General features: G+C 38.9%; 1 protein-coding gene across 1 annotated transcript in view; it reads left to right on the plus strand.

The window, feature by feature from the left end:
• LOC114466762 (piezo-type mechanosensitive ion channel component 2) overlaps positions 1–20,471 on the plus strand; it is a 216,453-nt gene that overhangs the window by 108,727 nt on the left and 87,255 nt on the right. The window contains 8 exon segments of the mRNA XM_028452478.1: positions 2,281–2,363; positions 3,435–3,500; positions 4,969–5,087; positions 5,219–5,339; positions 5,832–5,903; positions 5,979–6,145; positions 10,490–10,689; positions 10,892–11,053. Coding sequence (XP_028308279.1) covers positions 2,281–2,363; positions 3,435–3,500; positions 4,969–5,087; positions 5,219–5,339; positions 5,832–5,903; positions 5,979–6,145; positions 10,490–10,689; positions 10,892–11,053 — 990 coding nt within the window.

Below are 20,471 nucleotides of genomic sequence, written 5' to 3' on the forward strand. Positions count from 1 at the left end.
ACACCCTCAATGGGCTTAAAAGAGTTTTTGTAGACGTAAACAGGAGTTCAATGAATCAGTGATTGCCCATTGTCCGCGTAATGAAATTGAATTGTGTGGAGTAAATTTGAAATTGAGAAGCAGAAACATATTGAATTTTTGGAATGTACTAAGATGATTTTTTCAGCAGGAAAAATACAATTTAAAGTTACTAATGCAGTTTTAATACAATTTAAATTTACTAATTCAGTTTCAAAACAGTGTATTAAATTTCAAGTTGTTACTTTCAAATTCAATCCCAACTATTCAAATTCAGTTTCTCGTGGCACAAATCTCAGCCCATTGATGACTTTTTCTTGGGATTTGAAACTATTTTTCTTTATGCGACTTAAACTTTGGGACTATTTCACCACTTGCCTAGTAATATTATACAAAATTTTAGTTTCCAATGTGGTGTAGTTCCTAAGAAAAATAAGAACTCACAAAAATCAACATATACCCCCTCACTATATTGTCCATGTCTCAAAAATATTTTCATCCAATCAAACTAAAAATGTGTTAAAATGACATCGAATTACGAATCAGTGTGAACCCGAAAATACTTCCAAAGTAAAATTTCTGGTGTTTTCCTGGATTGAAAGTTGTTGACAATACAATGGCGGATGTTGATATTGTTACAGCCGAAACTAGAGTGTCACTGAGAACACAAAAAAAAAACATGGACAAATAGGACGTCAAGTGAATCACTGAATCTGTTGGAGAAAGAACTAAAAACACTTCTTAAAGAAATATTTCAGCACCGTCTTTAGTTTTTCTATGGGACTCCAAATCTCACAATTCTCCCCTGCTCGTAAGTAAAAAAAGCCCCGCAGCCGCGCTGTTTTTGGCTGCGCGCTAATCTCCCCCTGTACTTAAGTCAGTCTGCGTGCCTCCATCCCAGTTACGCGCTCTGGGTGGAGTGGCCCTGAAATGTGGGCGTTCCCATTCAAATCTGGCCTTGCGCATATTCTCCCGTCTGCTTAAGTTCTTTTCCTCTTATGCGTTTCTGAACCTAGAATAATTGCAGTGCCCCGAAGAGGTGAAACATTATATTGCACAAGCAGTGTGGACATAGTTACAATTGAAGCCACACGCACTCATAATATTGCAGAAGAGACTGCCACTAAGAATCAATCCAAACTGACACTGTCAAGCTGTCACGCCAGTAGGGAGAGTCACACAAATCATCAGCATTTCTAATATGTTCACATTTACCAGTTCTAAACGGGACAAAATGTGTTTCATTTAATTATATTTTTATCCGTGCCTTCCACTCCTTGTCCTGGATGGGGGTGCGTCGCAGAGCTGATCAGCTGTGTCCCACAGTGCACGCTTTAGCTGCTGTAGCTCTGTAAATGAAACTCGTCAAACTGATGAAACCATTTAAACACTGTATATAACGTAAAGCCAGAGTTTGATCCACTACAAGAATAAATAACAAGTGAAACATTGATAGCAGATAATGATGTTGACAACTGATCATTTCCGAATGCAGAAATGTAAGAAGTTAATAAAATCAGGCTTTCCACACAAACGTTAATCTGGCGTTAGTATAAGGGGGAAAAAGAGAGATTTTAAGTCCAATCTTCACCCTGCAGTAATCTGATCAAGTCAACCTGTTACATTGTTTATCAACGAAGGCGTTTCAAATCAAAAGTTTGCTTTATCATTTTCACGGATTTCAATGACATTTACAATTGTTAGGAAAACTCCATGTTTTGTGATTTCTAGACAACCCAAAAATAATGACTACATGGCCTCCTTTGCTTCAGACTGCCTTCATTCACAGATTACGCGCTTTTGGTTGATTTACGTGTGGTGGGCGTGCCAGGAACCTGGACCGGAGAATACGCGCAGGAGAGAGGCGTGTAAAAAAGTGCTTAAGTCCAGACCGGAGAATCGGAACCTAAATCTCTATCAGAGGATATGAGAACATCTTTTGTGTACCGTATGTCATTAAATAGCTTTAAGATTGATAACATAATGAGTAACACTTTGCAAAAGCACTCATGAGGGAGTGTAGTTTAATTTAATGTTATACTTTATTGATCACTTCACAGTGAAATAATTTCCTCTGCGTTTCAACCATTTCCTGCTCAGGGATAGCGGTAGGATGCCACAACATTGCGGGTACTTTGTCGAGCAATTTGGGGTTAAGGGTTTTGCTTAAGAACCCAAAGTGGAAAAAACCTTTCTTTATCTTAACTTTAACTTTTAACTTATCACAAGAATGTCATGAATTATCTGTTTGCTTTATTTTAGGATGGAGAAAATTAAATCCAAGCAAAAAAGTAAACCTGCAGAGAAGACGAAACTTCCTGTTGATCCGGAGCAGGTGCTACTAGGTAACTACAGAAAATATGATGTTTGCCATCAGTCCAGGGTTTTTCAATCATTCAATCATATTTATTTTTTATCTTTTCAAATTATATGAGCATGCAACAGCACTTCCTTTTTGCTGTTTTGTAGCAACCAGTGTTGCCAGTAGTGGAAATAGCCATAATAATTTTTGTAAGCAGGTCACTCTGGCTCACTGGTGAGCAATGTTGCATCTCAGTGTAGGGATGGGTTTAAGTCCCGCTGGTGGCCCCCAACTTGTCTCTGACAATAGACTCATCCAGGGGGTTTACACTGCCTTACATTCTATATCTGTATAGAATAAGCAGGTATAGATGACAAGACAAATTTTGTAAGCATTGAAGTAGCTTTCTGTGTGGAGTTTGCATGTACTCCCTGTGCTGCGTGGGTTTCCTCAGGGGTACTCCAGCTTCCTCCCACAATCCAAAAAAACCATGACTGTTAGGTGTGTTAGACTCTCTTAATGGCGCGTAGGACTGATGTGAGTGGTTGTTTTTGTTTGTGTGTTGCCCTGCGATGGACTGGTGCCCTGTCCAGGGTGTACCCCCGCCTAACACACTATGTGAGCCAGAGATAGGCACCAGCAGACCCCCGCAACCCTAAAAGAGGAAAAAGGGGGTCTGAAAATGGATGGATGGCATGAGGAGGTGTTACCACAAATAACATTTACCAATGGCTTCACAACAATAATAGCAAGGATGATCATGTTGAGGCAAATTCGAAAAAATTGTCATTTAACAACTGTCTGACTTACGTAATGTGGGATAGCAGGTTTCTTTACTGTTAGCTGACATCTCACTAACACGTAGTTGGTTATCCTAGCAGAAAGTGACAGAATGACTGTGTATCGTTTAGATGATTTATATGACCATGCAAAAAAAAAAAAACTTAAAATGTTCATGTATTTAAAGTGAGAGCGGCTGTTTGGAGAGTGTCAGACCACTGCACTTCTGTTTAAAGTGTTTACATCATACTCAGTGTCTAGTAGGCTATTGATGTTGAGAGCTGAACATGAACTCGGTCAGTGAAATAGTGCAATATTACTTTCTATTCTCCAGGTGATGAGGAAAAGGCAAAGAGAGATGCAGGAAAGTGGTGGAAGCCTTGGGTCTCTAAGCCTGGAGGTGAGCAGCAGCAACACACTAAACAGAGTCAGACAGCCAATCACAGAACAAGGCATGAAACAAACTTGTATTGTATGGCGAAAACTAGGGATGTCCCAATTAGGTTTTTTTGCCCCCGAGTCCGAGTCCTTTGGGTTTGAGAATTGGCTGATACCAAGTCCCGATCCAATACTTCTATAATACATTAAAAAAAACAGATCCAGGATGTCCCTTATTTATTTTATTCACCTTATTTTAACATTCAACCCTAAACAGAGCACTTCTGTGACGTAGCTTGATCAGTCAAGCAATAAATTAAAAGAAAATTCACTTCAGACTTTAGTGCAAGGTTACATAATCTTAAATAAAAATGTCGAATATAAAAATTAATTGTGCCTCATCTTAAAATACACAATAGGCATGTTAACAAATAAGAAAATAAAAGTGCCACAGTGCTGTAAAGTAAGGCCAGTAATGTGCTTTTTCGGAACTGAACTCTTAATTTTTACTCTTCTCCTTTAGTTTCACAGATTGAAATGTATGTTTTTCTTGATGAAAAGTATGACAACTTAATTTTGTTGGCATTGCAGGTGCAGAGCATGCAAAGTATTAGCTGCTTACTAAATAAAGTGTGTGAGGTCAGATAGAGGTTGATTTAGAACGCACCTCCACGTCCTGCTCTAGGCGCTTGATATAGGAAATACTGCAGTAGATTGACTTAGGATGGTCTATTCTCACACTCAAACATACACACGCAAATCACCAAAACACTGGCACGAGCGCGCGCACACAAACACGCATGCACGATCAAACAAACACTTCTGCTGAGCACACAAACACGCCCTCGAACATCTGTGCTCAGTGCGCTCACACACTAGCATCAGGCTAGTTACCAGAGAGGCTAACGATACGTTTCGTCTCTTCTAAACAGAACAATGATGTATGGATTTACCTGCTGTTGAACTCCTTTATTCACAAACATCTAACTCTCCACCTCCGCTCTCTATACAACTTGCTCTGCTGACCAAACAACAGACAGGGCTCCTCTTTTTGACACAAGTTCTTCTGTGTCATCATGTTCTACTAGTTCTGCAGCTTCAGAGCTTTCTTATCCATTTACACCGTAACCAGGGCGCTACTGTTTACCTTCGCAGTGCAACATTGAAAAGGCTCCGGCGCAGCATAGCGTTCCAAATGTTGTGTAATCAATATACCGGTAGTATATTAAAAATTTATATCATAACAAAAATATTTACCAGTATTTGGTATGAACTGGTATACCACCCGCCCCTATAATGATAATAAATATACATATATATCCGAGTCCTGATTGGGAGATAACGTCCAATTCCGATCGAGTCTGAAACCACGTGATTGGGCCCGATTTCCGATCACGCGATCGGGACATCCTTAGCGACAATATTAAGTTCTTAAAACTGATGGTGGAACTCTGTTCTTTTAGCCATGATAACTTGTCTGTTTTACATAGTGGAAAACAATTGTGGCTACCACCTGTTTGAGAGTGACAGTGAGGAAGAGGAGGAGGAGGAAGTTACAGAGAAAAAAGAAGATGAGAAGAAGCTACCAGAGAAAAAATCTGCTTTCCAGGTCAAAATTGGCATGATGAAATGATTTAATGTTTTTTTTTTTTTTTTAAACAAGGCCAAAACTGGCCTTTGTAGATTTTCCATTTTTGAGAACAGTCAATAAACTGTGGTTTTGCTTTTTTGTTTCTTCAGTTGGCCTACAATGCCTGGGTCACCAGCTCCAAGTCAGCACTAAATGAACTGAAGAAGGAGAAGAAGAAACAAAAGGAGGAGGAGATAAATAAGGAAACGAAACGGCTGCAGAAACAGCAGGGTGGTACCTCAATGATTACATGACCATTTTCATAGACTTTTATCTCTCAGGCTTTACTGAGATATCGTGAAGAGAAGATTAATCCACCCATGTACAACTCTAATTCAATTTTTTTTGTCATGGTGGAAGAAGAGCGTGTATACTTGTTGGGCTTAATTTTAGGCCACTTTTATCTATTTTTAGAGATTATTTCAGAGGTAGCACAAGCAAAACACTTTTATTTTAAGATTTTGGTTCATATAAGCTGTTGCTTAATTGTTTAAAAACAAATATTTAAGAAACAATACTTTAAAATATTGTTAATTCTAAAGGTTTATATAGAGTTATGGCCATTTTAAAGTCGTCTTTTTTATTGTAAATATTATTGAACTTGATCAGTACACTGAAAAAGAGGGTCAGTAAGGAGGAATGCTGAGTGCATTTAAACTATAACAATTTTAATACTGGTTAGGTCTGCAGTTATAAGAACATCATCAACGCATGTCTTTTCAGGCATTGACAGAGAAGACTCCACTGAAGATGAGCTGGAAAGTATAGTAGAGGAGAAGCTAGAGGAGGAAAAAGGTAAATAATCATGGATTGTTTGTCATTCTTTTTACTGTTAAAAGCTATAATCCCTCTTGTTCTCTCTCCTGCCAGAAAACATCTTGGAGCGCATCATAAGCACATTGAAGTTTTTCTCGGTTTTTATTCAAGCACTTTTGGATGACGTGACCCAGGGCCTAAATTCCTTCTGCAAAGACAACCTGGACATCTCCAAAGTGCTGCGGTTTGAGCGAGCTTTGCTCAACCGACAGCAGAAGAAGGTCAGCTAAAGGACATCGTCATTTTAAATTATGCCATTTCAGGGTCATGTATTTCATGAACTAAATTAGACTACAACCCAAGTAGTGGTAATATTTTCTGTATTACACCAAAATGTGCATTTTTGAGGAAAAATACTGCATGATTGTCCAAATTCACACAGCCTATGGTGACATGCAACTAGTAAAGTAAACACAACTATTTCATATGCCATCCAAAAGTGACTTTTACTTCCTGGTGGAAGTCAAACTCTGAAATGGCATTGCAATGTAAAGCAATTTCAGAAAAAAACAAACCTGATTAATTTTACTAAATGTTTTTTTTCTTACTTTAATTTAAGTGTGTATTATTTGCAGTATTTTATAATTGCACGTATATTTTGTTGCTTATATTTTCAATACCCACATCCTTTAAACTTTGTTGGTAACACTCAATAAGGGTCCCTTAATTAACAATAGGCATTATTAAACACTAATTAACAGTTTAATAATGTTATAATAATCATTATAATATATTAACTAACATATAAGTGAATGCATTAATAAACAGTTAAACAATACTAAGCATTAATAAATGTTGTACAATGTAATTACTTAGTTATCCTTATGGATGTATCACTTATTACAATGATAGTAAAATGTTTATGTCCATCATAACCATTTACTTACAATGTTTATTTGGAGTGTGTATGTCAATATTTGAACAAACATGAACAGCTCACAGCTAAATGACAACACAGAAGTTGCTGTCATGATAAATTGATGCTATCCAACTATCGCCAGTGTGAGCTATCAATGCTACAGTGATTCGAAGCTTAAGGAGTCCTCCCAAGGTTCTGCCACCTGTCACATCACATACGTGGTCACAAAAGCAACATTAAAATGCAAAATTTTACATTATATACACATTGACATACACACTCCAAATGGACACTGTTAAAGCTGTAGTTTGTAGAATCGTGAGATGCTTCATGTTCCCCCCTCCCCTACTGAGCAAAACTCAACGGTCTTCTTCTGAACGCTTGCGTGCACTGTGGAACTCTTTGCACCTGTTTTCTCCAAAGAGACTAGTAACAAATGTAGGGACTTTATTTTGTGTTATTGGAGAATATTCTTATGTTTTAGAGACATGAAAGCACGTATCACTTGCTGCTGTGAGGACATTAAGAGGCTCACAGCCGCAGGCACTCTTCACACAAGCAGCTGTAGCTGAGCCCAGCTAATCAGAGCAGACAAACTCTGTCCACTCCTCAAATAAATATTTTCTCTGTCTCCACAATAAATAATGTTTCTCTTAGGTTTACAAGCTATTAATACATCTGTTATCACTATCTCTCTCTGAATCAAGGCAGACTGTGCACGGACTAAAAGTCGGCGCGCAGCCCTTCGCACAAACCAAGAGGGACCTCTGCGGTGTCTGTTCCTCCCAAACATGTTTGGGCCTTTATTCTGTGGCTTCTCCACCTCAGTCTTCCTTTTTGCTCTTGCTTTGCTGTGCAACCGCTGTGCCAAAAGCCACGATGGAGACTTCTGCTGTCCCACTTTCCCTACTTTCAAATCGTGAACGCTTATAGACACTTATAGACAAGCAGCTTGAACAGCCAATAGTAATGCTTAAAACAGTTCATGGGATTGCTCTGTTGGTAGAAAGATCTCTAATTGGCTGAAATGCAGCATCTCTGTTTCTCCCTCCCTTCCGTCTTTATTTCTCCCTGGTGCTGCTTTGTCTGGTCCTGTGAGCCTGACAAGAGCCTCTCTCTGCGACTCATCCAAAACTTGAATAATGGAATTAATTAGTTGGTCTCAGAGCTATCGACCAGATTTTTTCGACAAAAAGAACCAGGGGTGGTAAACCCGCATGTCCAAGCGGGACGTTTGTGGCTGGATATTCACTTGACACTTGGAACAAGTGGCGAGTTGTGTGTCTGTCGATTCTGCTGACGTGGAGGACATCTACATGACTGGAATAATGATAGTAGGCATGCTGCTGATCGGAGCTAGTAGCTTCCTAATCTATCGAAAAGTCCGTACTACGCTGGCGACTGTTTCGGAAAAGCTGCCAGTGATTTCTGAAGGATGTAGCAGGGCTCTGAACACTCAGACTCATGTGTTGGTCGATATCAAAAGCAAGCAAGAACTGCTTATGGATCGACTACGTATTATGGATAACAACTGGGAGAAGTTGGAGGCCCGTCTTGGAAGTAGTTAGGCCATTCATTGGATTACAGCAGAGAAACCCAGGACAGAAGGCTATTGAAAATTGACAAAGCCTATCAAAAACACATTGCTTATTTCCCTTTCAGCTCCCCAGCCAGCCAAGGCTAAAGCCAAGGATGTCTCATCTCTTATCACCAGGAAGTTTCTGCAGACGGCGGCAGTTTTATCTCTTCTCTGTTGTGGCTATGACAAATCCAGAGAGTCGAACCTTCTTGTACTCCTTCTTTAGGAACATTTATCTGTTTATTGTTGCATTTATACAGTAACACATACCTTTAACTGCGTTCTCGAGCGATTATATAAATATAGTGAGAACTCCTCTGTCTCGTGATTTGAGTCGTCCAAGGTGCACTCAAATTGTAATCGGTGGGGATTACCGGACGGCGGACAGCAGGGCAAAACCGAATTGGTGCCGTGGCACAGCGGAGACGTATCCAGTGGAAAGCCCCAATAACGCTCCCTGCAGCCTGCCTTAGGATCCCTCCCTTCCCCTCTGCCGCTTGAGCAAGATGTTTTAGTGCTCGCTTCCTCACATGGCCTGTGAAACCAAGAGTTTTTAGGAGCCGTTGTGTGAATGTGCCAGTGGAGTCCCTGCACCGACTTCCACAGGGATTGTGCAAGCCCTCCAGCCAGCTTGAGAGCATGTTGCAGCCAGGTCTGCATACCTCTATTTCTTTCACTCATAGGCAGCCTCCATCTTCTCCTCCCACGGGACGGTCAGCTCCACCAGGATGACTACTCTGGCAAGCACTGACCAGATCACTATGGCCACATTTACATGGTAGCTTTAATTCTTCTTAATAAAGAATAAAGAATAAGGGTGAATTAATCTTTAAACTGACCATGTAAACACTTAATTCCTAATGTTAATTTAATTCCGAATAACACTTAATTCCTAATGTTAATTTAATTCCGAATTACACTTAAATCCAAATTAAGTGGCTGGTTTGTTCCGATTTTAATTTCTTGTAAAAACTTAACGTGCTTATTTCCACTTTAAGTTCATTCGGGTCATTCTGCACTTGTGCGACTTGCGGCAATGACACGCTGGTAACTACTTAATCCAAGATGGCAGTGGCCCGGACTCCAGCCGAGACTATTTAATAAGAGCTGCAAAAGACATGGATATAATGAAAAGAGTGGATAGACGGAGGCGTAAACATGCAGACTTTAACACAGACTCACACGGACTATTTAAACACACACAGACCTCTGTAAAAACAGTAAACGGAACAAGCTTCATCAGACGGCTGGCACTAGGACCCAGAGACAGAGTAAATGTGTCCCCGGATTGCATTCACTGGCTGTAATATCACCATGTATTATTTTACCTGTTGTTAGAGCTACTGTCTTTACCAGGGAGAAACTATTTATTCCTAGTGATTGTTTTCCGGAGTTTTACTGGGCTTTATTTTACTGGTGATTAGCTCCTATCTCCCTTCCGCTCCGCGGTCCAAACTGAAACCGTATTATTGTTTAGCTGTTGCTTCAAAACTACAATCAAAATAAAAGTAAAAACAGTTCTCATGTGTGCTCTTCTGTGTTACAGCCAACAATAAAAGGTTTAATGTGTTTTTCCCACATCATGTATTCCCTCTGTCCAATCAGAGCCTTCCCAACCCCCAGACCTAAAGCGGAATTAAATAAAGCTGAATAAACTGGTTTTCTATGTAAGCCTCAATTTGGGAATTACTATTTCCATGTAAACACAAAGCAGAACACTTTAATTCCGAACAATTTAATTTGGAATAACTAATTCCAAATTTAAAAAAAACACGATGTAACCATGGCCTATGTCAGGGCTAAGGGGTGAGCTAGTGATCTCGGAGGGGAAATTCAGCTGGCAATCTAGGCCAGCTGCCACTTTCCCCCCAGAGACAACAGAGTGCACCTTGCTTTGGTGCTGTGTTGCACTGCGACCCCCTGCCTGACTAACTAAAACCATGCCTGGGATGATGAAATAGGTTAATACAAAGTTGGAAACTGTGAACTTTTGGAGGGTGTTTTTTCATTTCTACTTACAAAACCAAAACACTGAAACTGCCAGTTGATTCAAATACTATGCAATCATGTTACATCTGTTTCTAGTGTCTGCAGTTTTAGTACTCTGTGTCTTATCTGATTTTTCAGGGCAAAGAAGTGAGTCAGGCCAGCATAAAGCACTTTTATGAAAACTGGTTGTCTCGTCAGAACACACTTTCATCTCAGGATGACCTTGAAGAATTTCCACATTCCTCCGACTCTCCGTCAAATGTCCCCTCCTCACGAAACTCCTACGCCAAACTGAAGGACCAGGCCTCCAGAGTGTCCTGGGACAGCAGTGTTTCTAGGTCAGTTTCATTGTGTCACAGCTGACACACATTGTCCACGTCTGTATACATACAAGTCTTAATGACAGTGGAAAAATGTCAGATTTTATTCCAAACATGTGTACAGTCAAAACAGTATTCATTGTCTCTTGTGTCCTTGAAGTAGTTCTCTGGCTCCACAATATTTTTGACTCCTGTTATTCATGTGTTTTTTCATCTTCAGCTGTACGACTGACGAGACAATGCTTGGCTCCCGACAGCCAACACAGGAAAAGCTTGATGAGCCTCCAGCTATGTCACCAGCTGGTAACCAGTTCAGACGGAGGCTCCTGAAGGAAGGCAACGTTGACATGTCCACATTTGATGAAGAGAAACTTAAACTCAGGTGAATGAAGTGGAAATTTGAGTTTGCTTTGAGCCTACTGATTTTACTGAGAACATGAACAAAGGGAATCCACCAAAAGTAGAGTTTAGAAACAATTGAAACAAATTCAGTCCAATGTAATGCAAAACAGTAAAACCTACAACCCAATGCTTACAAAATCTCACTTTTTGAAACACCTTTTTTTATGACCTAAACTAAGATTCACCTTTTAGAGTCTACTGCAGCCTCTGTCATCATTGTTCGTTCCGCTTGATTTGCAGTGTAACTGTTGTGTCTAACGCTGTTATGGAGACTTCTTCTTGGACATCAGTCATTTCACTTTTACAACCAAGGGTACCTGAATGCGTCTGACTTCAGTCAAGCAACCAATAGTAACGCCAAAAACAGCTCATGGAGCACACATATTTGTAGAAATATCTCTGATTGGCTGTCCACTCAGAAGACTTTGATTACAATATGCTCAAAGATGATTATGGATTTTTGACCAAATTATGCCAAAAAAAGTTACATATTGCAGCTTTAAAGCTGCAGTACGTAGAATATTTAGATGCTCTACCCTCCCCTCCCTATTTCGAAACCTATCGTCCCTTACCTTTTTTTCCCCCACTTTGTCTGCACATGCTGTCGGAGATCAACATACATGAAGTGCAATCTTTTTAAGACAGCAATGTTTTATTGCAATTCAATTGCCACCCCGGGCACAAAGGTGCAGCCAGGCCGGCAGCAACAACAGGAACTTAGAAGCCTGAGGCCACTCTCCCACGATTGAGCAGCCCCTCCAGAAGCCCGAGAGACCCCAGGCCAAAAGGCAGCCACCCACACACACACCCAAGAGAGCCCCAAGGAGTCGAGGACCCAGCGCACCCCGCCTGCGACCCCAACCTCGAGGCACCCCGCCAATTGGCGATTTTAATGCAAACAGGTCATTGATACAATAAAATGTGGCTGACCCACCACCCCAACCAAGCTATAGTGTCCCTTATATTTTAAGACAAGTGTACAGGAAATTTAAAATAGCCACTTGTCAACCACTTACTAAATACACTTAGGTGATTAGAATCTGGTTGTCCTACCTTTGTTGACAATGAAATGCTGTGGACATTCCTACTTGAGCTGGGCTACATGAACCAAAACTCGAATCTCAATATATTTTCTCAAAATGGTGATATATGATATAAATCTTGATAATTTGATTTCAAATGAAGTCTGACCAGAAAGACAATTCTGGGTTAAATTTACTGATGCAAAATGCCACACAGGCTCATTTATTGACAAACAGCTGCACAATATGCGCCACTTTTGGCTTTTTCACCTGAAAGGGAGAGCATGTTTGAGTGAGTTCTGTAGTGTAGCTTGTTATGGGGAAAATCTGGGATAGGACGCGCTCATTGATCCATCTAACTGAGCTTTACATGCTGTTCTGAGAAGTAAAAACAGTGTCTCCTAAAACAAGTATTTTTTATACAAAATACGATATATATCGATATATGCGATATTGTAGTTTTCTATATCGCCAAAATAGAAAACTTGATACATCTTAAATCTCTATATATTGCCCAGCTCTAATTCCTAATTATTATTTTATTAAATTATAATACAGCCGAAATTAAAACATAATGGGTAAATGAAGCACATTGTTTTCTTAAATACTTACAGTTCATATACTGTACAAGTCAACACATTGCATTTTTACTGTTAATTTCAAGCTGCTTGTCTTTAAGTTAGACTGTTCAGCTCGAGGTCACTTAACGAAATAAACAGGTCCAGAAAGTTAATAATTAATAATGTTGATTATTAATTCGAGTGAAAATGTGAAGAACTGATGTTGACGGGTAGTAACTCAAGGGCAGTGACGTCATATCGGGGATGTCGCTATGTTCCAACACGGCCAAGTTGGAAGTGCAGACCAGGTGATGACACTGGGTTCCAGGACAAGCCGATATAAAAGGAGAGATGACTGGATGAAGAAGGCCAAGACAAGACCATTCATTCGGGAACACACGACCCATTGGTTTAAAAATTGTGGTTTTCTGTGGTCTGCCACTGTGATCTGCTATGGTCTACTGTGGTCAGTAAAGTAAGAACCAACGAAGACAAACACAAGTTGTGAAAATCTGTGTGTTACCCGAAAGCCTTTTCGGAGGGCTGAAGCCAAAGATCCGAACATAGACATTAACACTTTATTTTCATTACATATTTTCTTTTAATTTCTCATGCTCACTCGTGGTTCTCTGGCTTTCACTAATAACTTATTAGACAGATTTGATGAAGACTTTACATCCTTTAATACTTTTTGAAAGGAGTGTATATTTGTGGTGCTTGTGATTGGCTGATTTTTCATGCTGACTTATGTCATTCCTTACCCTGTGGTAGACACAAAATTCTTAGTTATAAATCTTACAGAACGTGTAACTGTGTCCCATCCTGATACTCTTTAGGAAGGTAAACTCTCTGTCCCTTTTTCCAAGGTATTTACACGACTTCTTTGTTTTTGTTGCTGGAGCGTCTTCTTACATTCATCCATTTCTCTTCTGAGGGGTAAAGAAAGAGGGGTAAAAGAGTTTCCCGGCCAAAACAGGATACTTGACAGTTATGTTTATTCCCCTTTTCTTTTTCTCTTTCTCATGGCCTGACCCAGTGGCCCACCGGGGAAATCCCTGGTGTCCCCGAACGCCAGTCAGCAGTTGGTGCGGACGTGATTGACAGACTCTGTTTTTGCAATAACTCAGATCAATGGCATCAACAGATATATAGGTCAGTTTCTGTTTTCCATGGACTGATAAGAGTAAAATTACAGTAATTGAGCGAACGGTCACATTAAATTAGGAGAAAAAAATACCATTAGGTTTTACATTGTATTAAACAGCACTTTTTTTTTCGTTTTGTTGTCTACATTATTAAATGTTAGCAGTGGCTGTCCTTACGGTTGCCGTATCAATGTACCGACATTCTATTCGTCCGCAGCACAACCGTACGAATAAATACTTTCTTAAATGTTTGTGCAGCAGACAGAGAAGTCAGCCTGCCTCCAATTGAACTTCTTCAAATGTCAGTTTGTGCTTCTGTGCACTCACCTCTCGACCTATTTGCGCTGCAATCTTAGTGAATTCACCACAGCAGGTGGAGAAAAAGTGCCACCAAAGGATTTAGGGACACACCTGGCATACTACTCTTTACTTCATATCTTAGTGAATTTGCCCCTTACTGTTCAATTTCTAGCCAGGTGTTGTAGTATTCTTTTGGTTTTAGCCATTCTGGTAAATATAATATTTGGTTTGCTAGGTAATAATGCATGAAATTGGAGGCTTCTAAACTCTGCTTGCTTTTATTTTTCTGAAGGATTGAAAGTCTAATTTTGTTTTTTGCTTTTTTTATTCCTAGCATAGATTTTTGTAATTACAGAATCTAATCTTTGGAACCATTGTGTTGGTGGTTTAAGTGTAGTCAGAGAACAGATTTTAATTTTTACTGAGGCTAGTCTGCCAATGGGTAAGATGGGGAGATTATTCCATCTCCACAGATCTTCTGTGACTTAATCCAACAGTGGATCAAGGTTTAGTTTAATTAGCTCATTTAAGGTTGATGATATACTTATGCCTAGATATTTAATTTGATTTGTGGGGGAAGGGTACTGTGGGTTTTGGCCTGCAGGAATCCATGAATTTTTTTGTTGATGGGAGGATTGACAATTTCGACCAGTAAATGGAATAGTCTGATAGTTTGAAGATGCTGTTTATTAGATTAAATACTTCTGAGGATTGGGGTTCTTCCAAATAAAGTAAAATATCTTCCACATGGAGATACATTTTGTGTTCTGAGATGGATGAGTGGATTCCTTTCATAACAGAATTCTGACGTACAGCTGCTGCAGGAGGTTCCACGAATATTGCAAAGAGCAAAGGTGAGAGTGGCCAACCTTGTCTGGTTCCCCTCTGCAGTGTGAAGCTTTGGGATGTTATTTTATTTGTGGTTACTGAGCCCTTAGGTTTAGTGTACAGGGTGCAGATCTATTGGATAAATGAGTTTCCAAAGCCAAATTTGCCAAGTATAGCAAAGAGAAATGGCCAGTTAAATGCATATCAAATGCTGTCAAATGCTTTTTCTGCGTCGAGTGACAAAATTATAGATTGTTTTAGAGTTCTGTGCCATGGTAATCAAATTAAAGTCTTCTCACATTGTCAGTGGAGTGTCTATTTTTAATAAATCCTTTCTGGTTTTGGTATATAATTGACTGAACTACTTTATCTAACTTGGAAGTGAGTGCTTTGGAGATAAGTGAGATAGGATGGAAGCTTCAAGGTAACATGTGGTTCTTGTCTGGTTTAAGTAATAATTTAATGTTCGCTAAATTCATGTGACGTCCCACATAACTTTTATTTTTAATCTCTGTTACTACTCTGAAGAAAATCGAAGCCAGCATTGACCAGAAGTGTTTTAGGAATTCAGCAGGGAACCCATCCGAAATAATTACCACAATTGCATCTGAAGTTACACACTACTTGAATAGTTTTTTTTACGAGGTACTTTTTTAGTCTTACTAAAGTACTTATTTTTATGAGTACTTTTACATCTACTTGAGTAATTAGATTACGAAGTAACAGTACTATACTTGAGTGCCATTGTTGTTTACTCTACTCACCACTGGCCATCGGTGCCCAATACAAACATCACTTAATGAGCTTCTTCGAGCAGAGACGGCCATCATCAGTTTTTGTCATCAACAGCGATTTGGTGAAGTGATTTCCACTTTGTCATCAAAAAGCACTCTCATGAATTGGCAGAGCAGCATATACCGGATGGATCCATTTTTGGAGAATGGACTTCTGCTAGTTTGAGGAAGATTGAGCAAGGGATCAATGCCTGAAGAAACTGTCATCCACTCACCCTTGTCAAAGAGTGTCTAAACTTATTCTCAGGGATGTACATTAAAGTCATGGTAGGAGAACTCATATGCTATCTACAGTAAGAAGGAGATTTTGGATCATCTAAGGCAGCTCAGCTGTTAGAAGGATCATTGTTGAGTGCAACTTTTGTCTACGTTACCACAGAAAGACAATGCATATGAAAAAATGGCAGATGTTCCAGAAACAAGAATCCTTCCAGATCTTCCACCATTTTCCAACACAGGGGTGGACTTCTTTGGACCAATTGAAGTGAGGAAAATTGACCTGTAAGAGATATGGAGTTTTATTCAACTGAGTGACAAACAGAGCTGTACATCTGGAGGTAGCATTTTCTCTTAATACAGATAATGCATAAATGCACTACATTGTTTTATCTGTGAAAGAAGACAGGTGCAACGTCTCACATCAGATAATAGCACAATTTTTGTTAGCGCAAATAGAGAACCTAAAAAGGCTCAATCCAATTTGAACCAAGATAAAAATCAAAGAACTTTAGGTCAAGCTGGAATCCGTTGGCGTTTTAACCAACTTGTTGGTTCACACCACGGTGGTGTGTGGGAGCGGATTATTCACCTGGTGAGAATAATTCTTGGGGTTGGGGGTTTAGGGTGGAGAAAGGAAGGATTGCAGGGAGGAGCTTGTAGCTTGCGGTGAGGGAGGGAGGACGGAGGGCCGATGGAGGCTTTGAAATTTGACGTCCTCCACAGAAAGCATGGATAGACACGACCTTCCACTTATCCAGGAATCTATCGTGTATCCGGTTGCAAACTTTCCGTCCGGACCGGGCTCACCCTTGCCCGGTCTTTTTGTCAAAAAAATTTGATTGATTGCATTGAGAGACCAGCTGATCAATTCCATAATTTCGGTTTTTGGTTAAAATACGAAGAAGTCTTCTATTAGATCCACAAGACAGAAAACAAAAGAAGCAGCGAGGGCAGATTGGGAGGAGAGTGGGAGCAGAGAAGAATGCGACCGAGAAGCAGAAGAGAAAGAGAACTGTTGTCAAGCTCTTAGACATGACTAATGACTTGGAACTCTGTACACCTAATCATCTCCTACTTCTAAAATCTAAGCCCTCCTTGCCACCTGGAGTGTTCAGTTCTGATGATAAGTATATGAGAAGGCGATGACAGCAGGTGCAATATTGTGCAGATCTTTTCTGGAAGAGACGGATAAGGGAGTATTTGTCCTTACTGTAGAAATGACAAAAATGGAATGAGAAGAAGATAAGTTTGGCAGTTGGAGACACTGTGATCATCTATCCTTTGGTCCCTCATGGTTCTTGGCCACTTGGCAAAGTGCTGGAAGTATTTCCAGACAGACATGGATTGGTGCATTCTGTGAAATAACTGACAAAATCAAGTGTAATTGAATGAATGAACTCTGTTGTACAAGATTTAACAAGGTGGTTGTGTATTAAGAACTCTTTAACTTGGCTCTGTTTGTTTGTTTGTTTAAATTAATTGGTATGTCTGTTCATCAGTAATAATTAGGGGTCGGTGTGTAGGAGAAAAATTAATGTGACTATTTTATTGTTGTGTATTTGGAATCAATAAACACAGGACGTGATGTTAAATTGTCCTTTGTGCCAAAAGATAGAAGTCACATTAGGTTTACCATTTGAGAGTGGCGTGGGAGCTGTGTCTCAGATATGGGAAGGATAGAAGTTGTAGGAGATTGTTGTGTATTTGTATATAGTTGGCAAACATTATGGGCACTAGGGTAAATGTGCGTCCAGGTATAAGAGGTGTACCACACCTGGTGACGTGAGATGCCAGTTAGCCAATGGGAAAACTGTTTTTGGCTGCTGAGGTGAACGCTAAAGGCTGAGGGGAACGCTGAGTACAGAAAGGCTGGAACTGAGACGTGTGTACTTGGCTGGATATTTGTCATGGTGAAATAAATGTGTTGTCACATGCAAAAGGCAATCGCGTGGGCTTCACTGATTTATAACAGCACAACAGACTATATCAGTTGTTTACAGCGCATCAAACCAAGCACAAAGAAAGCTAACTAACACAAAGTAGCAGTATTAGATTAGCTACAATAGTAAAGAGTTAAAATAATCTCATCTTGATGTAACAAATGCATGAATCAGTTTTTCAGCGTCACTCTGGATGAAGATATTCCTGATTTTAGAGATATTACGGAGGTGGAAGAAGACTGTCCTTGAGATTTGCCTAATGTGAGAGTTAAAGAATAAGTCAGAATCAAAGATAACACCTAGGTTTTTCACTATGGTACTGGGTTGACAGAGTAATGCCATCCAGAGACACTATTTCCTATATCCTGAGTTTTGTCCTATAGTTAAGAAGGAGAAAGTTACAGTTTATCCAGGCTTTGATGTCTTTAAGACAGGCCTGGAGGTTTATTAAATTATGTGTTTCATCTGATTGCATTTACAAACAAAGCAGTGCATTATTTGCATAGCAGGAAATTTATATTATAGCTTCTTAAAATGTTACCTGGTGGATGCATATATGATGTAAAGAGTGTTAGTCCTAAAACTGAACTTTGCTGTGCACTCAAAAAGGATTCTGATAAAAAAAGATTTAAACCAACATAGTGTTGTTTCTTTAATTTCAAAAACACTTTCCAGTCTCTGCAGTGTAGAGGGATTAGTACCTAAGGTTATTACTTTGTTAATTATGAAAGAAAAAGGGGTGTCATCTCTGATACACAGATAAATAATAATGGTATGCACTAATATTATGAATTGATAACCAGCCAGGAAGGAGTTTGTTTACCTATACACTCCTTCCGCTCAGACACCATTAAGACAAAAATTATCACCAAGTAATTACATTTTGACAATTTAATACAAAAGTGAAACATCATACAGCTAAATCACAATTTAAATGGAGCACGTAAATACAGGCTTTAAAGTAACCAAAACACAACATAACAAGGCCAAGGTAAGGTAGCTTAAAATGGAATTCTAAATTGAATATCATTTGTAGTGGTTAAACTATGTGTGCACATATGCACATATGTGTGCAAAATATTCTAACAATCCAAAATAAAAGAAAATCAAAATAAGAGGGAGTGAATGTCAAAACGCAAATGGAAAAGACAAAGACAAAACAGAAAAAGCAACGACAAAATGGAATAAGCAAAAGCAAACAAGAGGGTCCAGCTGCAGAACCTCCATGCCCCGGTCCGGAAGTGACGTCAGGAAATGAAGAAAAAAATACAAAATAAAACAGATAGCATAGCCATTTCGGCTAGGAACTTCCGGAAGGTTTATCTGGGTTTTAATACCTTTGTAAACCGGATTCCTCAGCAGTAATACATTGAAAAAACAAAGTATAATGCACCTCATCAACAACATATAAATTGATCAGCATTTCCGTGAATTATTTCGATTGTTTGGATTTCCTCTAGAGACACAATCGTTTTATTTGTGCTTTTTGTTTTAACCTTAAAACAGGGATAAATGTAGGGTTAATTCAATGTTTAAAGATTCACAGCACTGTTAATACCGTGAAACTTTAAGTACAACACATGAAGGTAAAATACTGTACTTCATTAGGTATGATAACTGTCATATATTATTTTTTTGTGATTAAAGTAATTCTTACAGTCCAGAGCTAATTGTTTTATAAAACAATATCAAAACGTTCATGACGTGGTTTTACATTAGACAATGTGTTAATGTTTTCTTTTAAATTGCCATTTTAAGGTTTTACTAGGATGGTGTCTCATAATGTATGCATATTAATTAACATTACACTAGAAATAATTAACCATATGCAGAGTCACATGGCTCGATAATCACTGTATATAGTCTTTAAGTAAAAGCACAGCTTATAGCTCAGATCTAGTAAAAGTAGACCTCAATAAATCTAATATGAATGACATCATTGAAATATACAAAAATGCAATAAAACTTATCTTGGCGAGCACGAACAGTAAATGTTACAAAGATCCTTCTGTAATTTTGTTCCAAAGAAGTATCAAACCAGTATTGTTTAAGTTATATGGATAATAGTTTGCTAACAAAAGACACAAATAAGTGGTTGACAAAAGGCAATATTTAGTTATGTCAAAAAAAGTACAAATTAAGTTATGTAGGATCAACACAAAACAATATTAAACAAATACAATGGGCTGGAAACATGATGAAACTTAAGGAAGACATCTGTTTAGTGTTTTTATTCAACTTTATTTTTAAAAAGCCAACTAAACGAAAAAGTCACATCATAGTGCTCGTAACAAAATATTAAATTAAGAAAAAACAACAATTTCACATAAACAAGCATCAGCTACAGTAGAGAAAAAAAACTCTTTTAGAATAGAAGCTTTTATTGTCATTGTACACATGTACAACATTAAGGTGATCTCCAAGAATGACATTAAACACAAATAAAATACTGGAAAAGGAAAGACGTATAAATATGTAATACTAACAAACTACTCAGCAAACTATATACATTACCATACACACAATATAAAAATATAAAGTGACCAGTTAGGAGATAAATAAATATGGCTCAGTGTATTGAACTTTGATG

The sequence above is a fragment of the Gouania willdenowi genome, chromosome 7 (genome assembly GCF_900634775.1).
Source record: "Gouania willdenowi chromosome 7, fGouWil2.1, whole genome shotgun sequence".
NCBI lineage: Eukaryota > Metazoa > Chordata > Actinopteri > Blenniiformes > Gobiesocidae > Gouania > Gouania willdenowi.